Source organism: Rhipicephalus microplus, chromosome 2 (genome assembly GCF_043290135.1).
Source record: "Rhipicephalus microplus isolate Deutch F79 chromosome 2, USDA_Rmic, whole genome shotgun sequence".
Taxonomy (NCBI): domain Eukaryota; kingdom Metazoa; phylum Arthropoda; class Arachnida; order Ixodida; family Ixodidae; genus Rhipicephalus; species Rhipicephalus microplus.
Window position 1 is genome coordinate 146,352,410 of NC_134701.1, and position 10,784 is coordinate 146,363,193.

Here is a 10,784-nt window from a genome sequence, read left to right on the forward strand (position 1 = left end):
CTTTTGAGGTGGTTTCGTTCACATGGTAAGTTTCAAAACTGGTATGGTATGGCATGACTGCATGGCGAACACAAGCGACAGACCGTAACATGAAAGTTATGACATGCATGTCATGTAACAACATGACTACATGCTACGCTCATGATGCGCTCGCGGCCATTTCATTAGCGTCACATATACCAAATTAGGTATTACGGTATGTGAATGAATAACGAAGGTTTGTGACTGGTGAAAACATGATAATGATGAGATGCGGGTCATGTAACAACATGACTACATGTCACGCTCATGATGCGCCCGTGACCGTTTCGCTAGCTCCACTTATACCGAATTTGGTATTATGGAACGTGAATGAATGACGAAGGTATGATAAACAGGAGATGTGTGTCATGTAACAACATGACTAAACGCTGCACTGATGATTCGCTCACGACTGTTTCGCTAGCTTCATATCTGCCAAATTCGGTATTACGTGACACCAATGGATGACGAAGGTATGCAACTGCTGCAAACATATACTCATGAGATACGTGTCATGTGAGAACATGACAACATGTCACAGTCAAGGCACCAATACATTTCGAGGTGACGTGTGCGCGTGCTCGCCGGCGTTCATTTCGTTGCGTCACGCCGGCGTTACCCCGTCAGGCGCTGGTCCTGCCTTATTTGACCATTCCAGCTACTATAGAAGCGCAGAGGAAGGTTGAAATTGCGGACGAGACGGTGATGTCATGAGCATTTACGTCAGCGTCGGAGGGCATGAAGACGCGTTCATTGGTTCATGACTACTGAGTGACCGAATTGCGTCGCAGTTTTATCACCGTGTGACAGCTTCGGAGCACGGCTACATTGCGCCGCCTGCGTCGCTGGAATGACCGAATACTCACACGTGCATGCCGTACTGCGTTGCTTTGACACATGCGCCTTTCAGCGCATCCGGCGTCTCTTCGTTACGAAAGGAGGGAGACGCTGTGTTGTCTGGGTAGTGCATCGGCGTGAAATGCAGCACGCCGCATTTCGCGCCGGTTGCGGTCAGGCTGCGCTGACGGACGCTGGTCGCGCCTGGCGTCAGACTTTAGAGTGCTCGCATTTTGCTAACGTAGGTTCGCTGTGCCCAGCATGCGTGCGCGTCAACGCTACATAGGAGTATATTGGGCCCTTCACGATGCGCTTGCGGCCGTGTTGCTAGCTATGAAATACCAATTTTGGTCTTACGTGAAGTAAATTGATCCCGAAATATATGACTGGACCCCGCCACGGTGGTCTAGTGGCTAAGGTATTCGGCTGCTGACCCGCAGGTCGCGGGCTCGAATCCCGGTTGCAGAGGCTGCACTTCCGATGGAGGCGGAAATGTTGTAGGCCTTTGTGTTCAGATTTCGGTGCACGTTAAAGAACCCCAGGTGGCCAAAATTGCCGGAGCCCTCCACTACGGCGTCTCTCATAATTGTATAGTGGTTTTGGGACGTTAAACTCTACATATCAATCGAAATATATGACTGGTGCAAACATGATAATCCGAACACACATGTCATGTAAAACATGGCAGCATAGAACGCTCATAGCGTACTCGCAGCCGTTTCGCTAGCTCCACATATACTAATTCTGGTATCACGTGACTTAAATAGATGACGAAGGTAAACGACACAATCAAGCATGATAATCGTGACATGGAAGTCATGTACGGCATCATTTATTTACACCCCGTAACGTTGTGTTGATTTCAGAGTGACATATCAACATTCCTTATTCGTGCTTCGCATACCAGCGATTCCCAATGCACGTGCAATTTGCCAATTTTTAATTAATAATTTTGCAATAATCAATTTTGCGATGGAATATTAGCTGTTTTCTATAATAGCTAAGTGCAGTCAGTCAGCGTTTTGCTAGCCATTTTCTTGCTTACTTGCTTGCTTGCTTACAAGTGGCTCGTACCCATTACTGTTGATTCGCCATATAAACCAACGAAATTATTTAAAATTTAATAACGAAACGAAATTATTTAAAATTTTGATGAAAGAAAATGAACAAATCAGTCCTGTAGTTGTTACATAGGTATAGTATATTTATATGCTATACCATCAAATTGGTGTGAAGAAGTGCATTTTTTATTGTAAGAACATAACTAATTCTTGGTGTGCCTCTAAGAATGTCACTGACTGCAGTGCAGGCATTCCTAGTGCCGTGGCCAAGTGAAGAAGCCCCAAGAAAAGGAATATTTTTAGAATTTGGGGTTGCTTAAAATTTTAGTAAAGTTTCCAGGTGCTTTTTTCTAAGGCTAGAAATAGGACTTCTGGTATTAAAATCTAATATTTTACCGAGCTTTCTTCACTGTTGTTCACTTCGATTCATCGAGTCATCTCATTTTTGCTCTTTTTTCTCACATCCAATTGTTTCATGCATGACTTCTTGCTGTTGCACGTAGCTTACAGGAGTGTTCCGCAGGAAAACACATAGCTGGAAGTGCAATATGCGGTATGTAGAATTAAAAAGGGGGGAGCCGTGCACAATGCGATATGCAAAACAAGTAAGAACGCAAACTATCAGGTTAGTTATGCATACGCCAACCTTGACTCGCCCCAATTTTTTTCAATAGTAGAAATGCTCTTACTTTTCATAATCTGCGATGATAAAAAATTACCTGTTTTCACTTGTAGGACCAGGGCCTCATGATCTCTTACCCAACCCAAACGATAACATAACTGGATATACTGGTAAGTGATGTTGCGGATGAATGCGTCGCATTCGTAATAATTCATGCACTTAGTGACTACAGAGTGCTTCTTTGCCTACGCTTACAACGGACCTAACATGTTAGTTTGTTATTATTATTATAATGTTGTTGTTTTTGTTGTTGTTGTTTGGCCTCCCGAAACCATGATTTGAGTTCTAGGGTCACCGTAAGACTTTAGGTTCACTTTAACAAGTGTAACACCTCATTCTACATACATTTATGCTCTTACCAACGCGAACATAGTACTTCATAATTAGCTAATGTTCTTGTGAGAATAAGACTTCCGTAGCTTTTGTTTCTTAATTGGTGTTACAGTTTTGGTGCACTTGCTTAGTTAATTGCACCAGTAAAATGTAGCTCAGTGTCATGGCACTTCTAGGGCCGGCTCACTTCCACGGTCATACTTCTCAGCAGACAATGTTTGTTAGTTACTTCAGTGGACATCATTACCAGCATAACTCGCCACAACTTCTCGTATGTTATGAAAGGATACGCCCCAAATGTCTCGATATATATTTATGCAATCATTTCGCCACCGCCGCAATGCTATTTTTTATATTTTTATTGTTATAAGCAAAAAAACACGCAACAGACAGCACAGAACAACAAACCACAAGCACTACTATGAACATCTTTGGAAAGTTGACTAGGCACAGAATGTATGTTCCATCGAGGCAGGCACGAGAGTTGCATCCGGCAGGCGGCAGGGGGTGCTTGGTAAACATTACTGACAACAGTACGACAAAAAAAAACGTATGTTTCAAGGTAAACAAGGCAACAGACGTACGGCTAACGCTATCGTTACCATATTTGTTGATGAAATACGGTTTTAAAACTTATCGTGCTTTTTTATTTTTACTTTTACCCAGGATCTTTGCATCATGAAAATTTGGAGCACATTCGTAAAATTTGAAAGGCGCAGATAGATGTGCATTCACGACCTTGCTCAAATTAGTCACGTGCTCTTTCATTTTGTCATTGACGCATCGACCAGTTCACCCTACGCCGCACTTGCTGCCACACAAGATTCACCACTCCGGTGGCGCAAAGCACATGTGGCTTGGCATGTTTAAAATAACAGCCTTAGAAATGATTATTCATGATGCGGCGATGCGATTGGGCAATCATATTGGTAGCAGAAAGAGTAATGGGTACGCCGTATTTACTGGCCACTTTTTTACAGCGAAAGCTCTTATGACATCACAACACAGGCCACCTGTGGCTGTAACCCCTATAAGAAACCCAGTAAGCAAAAATACCAAGGACACATTGATATTCGAAACTGGGTTTCCTGCGTGCCAACCTCTGAGCCACGCCGGTGCTTGGAATTCTTTTGCAAACTGGCCTTAGGCAGGACTTGTTGTCGGGAAATGAATCGCGTTATTATTATTAAGCGTTTTATACCAGCAAAGGAACAATCAGGTGTCACACAATGCGAATTGTGCAACGAGTGGGCTGTAAAATTCTACATCCCTTTTCGAAATCTTGACTTTGTTCGCCTCTCTATTCTGGCCATACCCACTGTGAGGAATAGTGAGGATAACAGAAGCGTCTGGCATACTTTTTCATTGTCGTCAGCCACAGCACAACAAAAAAATGCACAAGGTTTCTTGCAAGTGTGCAGCGAGTACAACGCTTTTCCGAAGAATGACGAAGGCCAGCCTAGTAAATGCCTCCTACTACACAATGATTTATGGCGTAGTGGATATTCTGCACTTGTGCTTGCAGCAGCCGCCCAAAGAGGCTTTGAAAGGCCCAAAAAGGTACCAAAAAAGCTATAAAAGGCCGATTTTCCAGCTTTCGCTGTGACAGTGCTGCGCGTTTCACACAGGCTTGGTGGTGTTTGTAATTGCGGCTCATTTTGTGCACATAACACACAACTTCATGGCTAGAGCTACTGAACTCAGTGACTTCAACACCAATCACAAGAGTGCACACTTTAATCGTCTCTAATAACGTTTCAGCCACAGGCACAAGACAAAACCAAGGTGGCCGACTTTTGATAGCTTAATCAGCTGATTCTGAAAACTGGCCTGAATGTTGTGCTCACAAGATCCCTTGAGTGGCGACCCCAGGAAAAGTGAAGCAACCGACGCTTTTATTAACTTATAGTGGCTTGAGTCACACAATGAAAGGTATTTTTTTCTGGCGTAGGATTACGAATGAATGCCTCTGTTTTCCTTGTGTGCCCCAGAAATCTGCCTATTCCCTTCAGTGGTAACGCAACATTCTTATTTCGCTGATAGAAGTGTTAGCACAATGCAATCACGAAAATAGCATACTCATTTGTGACAGTGCAGTATCATCGCGCTATTTTATTATAGTCGCATGCGAACACTTGTCACCCTAGTTCACTCATGAGCAATTAGAGGTTAGACTTTTTTGCGAGAAGATAACCTAAAGTAGCAACAAGTGCTTAAACGCGCCACGTTTACGATTTACGACAGTCACCAATATTCAACCTCAATTTGACAGCAATGGGCATACGTAGCATGAAGTAGGCAGCAACGCTTTTTTTACTGCCTCGAAGCTCATAACGGAAAAATTGTATGACGTTTTAATACATATAACGATGCTGGAGTGGCACTCAACATTGAAATGTCACGTCATAGATTACTTTACCTAGTTTATATTTTCTTTGCATGAGACACTGATTTACCAAACTCACGGCTTCAGACATGTCAGAAGTCATCAGCACACAAGGACATGTCTTGAGGAAGACAGTGTTGATTTCATTTAATTTGAGACAAAATATCTGCAACACCGAGGTATATTGACTAATGATATCAACATATTCGTGTGCATTTAGACATATGAATATGTATGCCAAACCACGCCTAGATCAAACAAATGAACATGGGGGAAACGTTGAAGCGTTATTGTGATTAAAGTAGTACAAAAATCAAGTGGTCTTTATAGCTGGCGAATGCTGTATTTCATTCACATGTATGAATAGTAACTCTCAGTATTACTATGACACCAGTATATGTAAACATGATGTTCTGTATTTACGGATTAAGAACAGCCTTTTAAAGTCATTATGCTCCCAAACTATACACTTTATATATTTTTGGTTGGGTGTGTCTTATTTCTCTTCCAGCAGTTCTTTTGTTTTGCTGTGCGTATTGCGTCATATGTTCTCTTAAGTTAACTAATCAAAATAGCTAGTTCTTGAATACCTACGTCGTCACAGATTAAAATAAACGTAGATTATCCACTATTCATTGAGCCGGCGAAACTATTTTCTCGAGTTAGAGCACGGGGCCTCTATGCTATAAAATCAGGTTGTTCAACTTACATTTTAGACATATTGCGGTATGAGGAACCAGTTGTAATATTTCAGATTAACGATTAGCTTTAGTTATGTGAGCGCAAGCGCAAAGAAGCAATAACACTACTAGAGGCTTAAATACATTCGTAACCTAAACTATAGGAGACGCCTTTGTGCCATATAGACAATCATTTGACTTGTGTAAACATTATAAAAAGGAGTGTTAACTTTAATTTTGCTCGCTCCCAGTGTGTTACCAAAACAAAAGGAGGGGGTGGCAGAGATGTCGTCATGACGCTATGTGGCTTCATGTCTGTATTTCCGTTACCAGTGACATGTATAGATGCGAAATAAATTTCAAAGTTCCACTACATTGCACGCCCCTAGATAAACTTAGAACCTGAATCATAGCACCACTGGCTTATGCATCCACTTATGAAGAGCTGATAACATGGCAAACATGGTTTATGCAATTATTCTCGGTATGTTACAGCACAGAGCTCATAATTCATGCATCTTTTTCTTTGTCTACTACGTGCTACCGCGTTCCCCTCACCTTGAGCATAAGATTGCTTTCAACCTTACTTTACATGGGATGAATATCCAAATATTTTATACCAGCACACAAGCAAAGCATATTGTTATGATAAGTATTGAGCACCCACACACTTCTTTACTGAGGCATATTGTCACCTGCTTCGCAATTTGTATCAGGTAATCATTATGGCACATTAAACAACGATGAATCGATCAACAGGTGATTCAAAGTTGATGAAGTCCACAAGATATTTTGGTACTTCGTTAAATCTACAATAAAATATAGGCGCATAAAGACAAGAATGAACGAAAGACCAGAGCTTGATATGCGTTATTAGAACTTGCGAAATGATTTCATAAATCTTGTTATATCCTGAGCTAACAGAAATGATGAATCCTATTGCATGACGTGAAGTAAACAAGTTATTTTAAAAAAGTTCAGGAAATTCAGCCTTTAATAAATACCCGCTGCCGTTCTCAGGTGGCTATTATGCTCGACTGCTGACCCGCTGGTCACGGCATTAAATTCAGACTTCCGCGATCGCATTTTCAATGGAGGTGAAATGCTTGAGGCCCATGCAGAGACATGGTAACGAACTCGGGGTAGTCAAAATTTACAGAGCACTTGACCACGGCGTCTCCCTTAATTATATCGTTCTTTTGGGATGGTTAACCAAACAAATATCACCGATAGCATTTTATAAATATTTACCTAATTCAGTTTAACCTAACAATGTCTATTTATTTAGATATTCTAATATTACTACTTCTCCACTCTTACCAGCTTCCCTCTTACAGTAACCCAATATGTTTTTCCAAGAGTTGTCATCGGTACCCGAGTTCAATGTTATGCCAAGCATTTTACCAACACACAGTTTGCGTTTTCGCATATGTGCTTTCTTCTCCCCAGGGCCCGGCATAAAAGGTGTTCCAGAGTTCTCAGCTAACAGCTCAACAAAAATTATCTGCGGTAAATGCCACTGCACCTTTCCCTGGAAGGCAAAGTTTTATGGCAAAAAAATTGGCTGCAAATCTGACGTTACTAAGTTCACCTGTACGTGCTTGAAGAAAAGCTGTCATTCAAAAAAGATCGTCAAATGCCTAATAAACTTGGAAAAAGGAAAGTGCGTGGCAAATCCATATCACATTGACTGCCTACCATCAAATAAAAAAACTGGTTGACCATGCAATAAATGTGTCGTTTTTTTTTCAACAACGAGCCTCATGAATAGACAAATACGAAGATCTCGCTGATCATTAGCATTGATTGAACACTAACTATGGTGCTTAGCAACATGAGCCTATTTTGCCTACTCTGTCTAGGTTTATCTTAGTTGTGCTTGGATGTGCATGGTAAACATTTTGGCAGATTTTTCTGTTCTTTTTCTGTTTTTGACTATGAGCATAATAATGCTTCATTCAGACGTACACTAGACGGCCCGTAATATAGTATAGAATGACTAGGCGATATTTTTTTTATGTAAGTGAAAGCTATTTATACTGTAGTCAGAGGCAATAATTTTATTTTCTGTAAGTGAAAGCTATTTATACTGTAGCCGGTAAGCATTTCATTTTTTTAAATACATAAGGTGTGATAAATTCTGGCGACTAGTGTTTCTTCTATCTCAAAACAACTTCTGCTCTAGTTTTCGAGACTTCGCGTAATGTACCAAAAGAAGACGGCATTTGAGCTGGAGTCAAATGAACAATTAAAGTCAAGGTAACGCAAAGAGCAATGCACAGCTTAGCCGAATCCCAGAAGAATGAAACTGGCTTTGAATTGAACCGTACATGTAATGTATTCTCTATAGAACGTGCAATGGCCTAGCCCACTGTGACCATATTTGACGTTTAAGAAGTTGTGCTACGTTTAAATTAAGGCGCCATTACGCATTTGCTCGATGTGCATGACCTATAGGTTAGGGTAGGTTGTTCTAAGTACTATCTTCGCTCTATCCAGGATAAACTCAGTCTATTGCAGAAAAATTGATAATTTCATTTTATCATGATGTCCTTCCAAAAATTACTACCTACCTGTTTGTACTTATTGGTGGAGAAGAACCTAAAACGTGTTCTTGAGTGATGCTTTTTTGTCGAGCCATCACGCCTCCCTACGATTTCTAAATGAAGATAGTTTCGCCGAAGATGTGCCCTTCGATACTTCGTGAAGTCGGATCTGGAACGTGTGCCACCGTTTTCCACTGTCATTTATCCTTCAGGCACGTGTTTTTTGTGCATGAGTACACGCATCATCAAGAGTGAAGGGCCACAAATCGGCACCATTTTAACAACCCTCGCGCTGTCCCGAAGCTTTAACGTGTGACTTCACCATCGCAACAGCATACCAGCGGAACATATTCACCGGAAGAGACATATTTTCACTTACACAATATCGTATACTGTTCCGCCCCCTTCCCCGTATATGTAGGTACTAGATCGCGTGTTTGTATTAGAATTTGTAAAGCATATCAGAGTTGTCGAACAAAGTATGAGTACTAAAAGCAAGGATTTTCAAAAGCCATCTCACAGGGGTCAATTTCTTAGAAACACGTATCAGAGGCACTGCTCGCTTCATCTTTTTTTTTTTTTGCAAATTATATTTCTATAGTTTCCGAGATAGCTTTTTTATTTGTTAAGCGAATTGAAAGTACTGAAGTCAAATTAGCGGGAATAATTCTGCAACCACAGTCACTGCATGTTTTAAGGAAGCATTTTTCAACATTTCCCAAGCCTAGCATTACCTCGCTGTATCCGAAACGAATGCGCAAAGTGAATTTCTTCAAAATTAGGATTACTTACCAGGACCACTTGTTAGTTCTAGTGAAAATTGAGTCTCTTCACATTTTGCTTCTTTTTTTTTCAATACATTCAGAGAGAACGTAATGTGACAATATATATAGGTATGCAATAGAGAAGGATTGGCCATCTTGGTGCAGTGTCTGGCCACTACCTCCCACATGCATACGTCAAATAACTCACGGCCCTCAGTTCCCAGCAGCTGCGAAGCAACTAACCACGGCGGCGGTAAGATCTGCAACGCAGCAGAGGGTGCTAAGAATCTTTGAACCACAGGCCGCCTTTGGAACCTGAACTTGGCAACGTTTAACGCTAGAACCTTATCTAGTGATGGAAGTCTAGCTGTACTATTCGAGGAGCTAGAGGGTGTTAAATGGGATATAATAGGGCTCAGTGAGGTTAGGAGGACAGGTGAGGCCTATACGGTGCTACATAATGGGCACGTCATTTGCTATTGGTGCTTGGCTGACAGAAGAGAACTGGGAGTGGGGTTCCTAATTCACAGAAACATAGCTGGCAACACAGAGGAATACTATAGCATTAATGAAAGAGTGGTAGGCATTGTAATTAAACTGAATAAAAGATACAAGATGAAGGTAGTACAGGCTTACGCGCCTACATCCAGCCATGATGACGCTTAAGTTGAAAGCTCCTATGAAGACGTGGAATCGGCAATGAGTAAGGTAAAAACACAGTATACTATAGTGATGGGCGACTTTAATGCAAAGGTAGGGCAGAAGCAGGCTGGAGACCAGGCAGTAGGAGATTATGGCATCGGCACTAGAAACTCCAGAGGAGAGCTACTAGTAGAATTCGCAGAACGCATTAATTTGCGGATTTTGAATACTTTCCACCGAAAACGAGAAAACCGCAAGTGGACATGGAGGAGCCCTAATGGCGAAAATAGGAACGAAATAAACTTTATTATGACTGCACACTTAGGAATCGTGCAGGATGTGGAAGTGGTTGGCAAGGTGCGATGCAGTGACCATAGAATGGTACGGTCTCGAATTCGCCTAGACTTGAAGAAAGAACGACAGAAACTGATACGCAAGAAGCCAATCAATGAGCTATCACTGAGAGGGAAAGTACAGGAATTCAGAGTGTCGCTGCAGAACAGGTACTCGGCTCTTAGTGAGGAAACCAACCTTAGCGTAGATACAATGAATGATAATCTAACGAGTATCATTACGGAGTGTGCAGTGGAAGTTGGAGGCAGGGTAGTTAGACAGGACACTGGCAAGCTTTCCCAGCAAACGAAGAACCTAATTAGGAAGCGTCAAAGCATGAAAGTGTCAAGTACAACAGACAAAATCGAACTGGCAGAGCTTTCAAAGTTGATTATTAGGCGTAAATTATGCGATGTAAGAAGGTATAACATGGAGAGAATTGAACATGCTCTGAAAAACGGAGGAAGCGTCAAAGCAGTGAAGAGAAAACTTGGGATAG

At 41.6% G+C, this 10,784-nt stretch overlaps 1 protein-coding gene across 2 annotated transcripts in view; it reads left to right on the top strand.

The window, feature by feature from the left end:
* LOC119170678 (uncharacterized) overlaps positions 1–7,733 on the top strand; it is a 135,936-nt gene extending 128,203 nt beyond the window's left edge. For both annotated transcript variants that reach the window (XM_075886908.1, XM_075886907.1), the window contains 2 exons: positions 2,655–2,711; positions 7,450–7,733. In XM_075886908.1, the coding sequence (XP_075743023.1) occupies positions 2,655–2,711; positions 7,450–7,721 (329 nt within the window). In that variant the 3' untranslated portion in view covers positions 7,722–7,733. The remainder of the gene's footprint in view (positions 1–2,654; positions 2,712–7,449) is intronic.
* Positions 7,734–10,784: the final 3,051 nt, after the last annotated feature.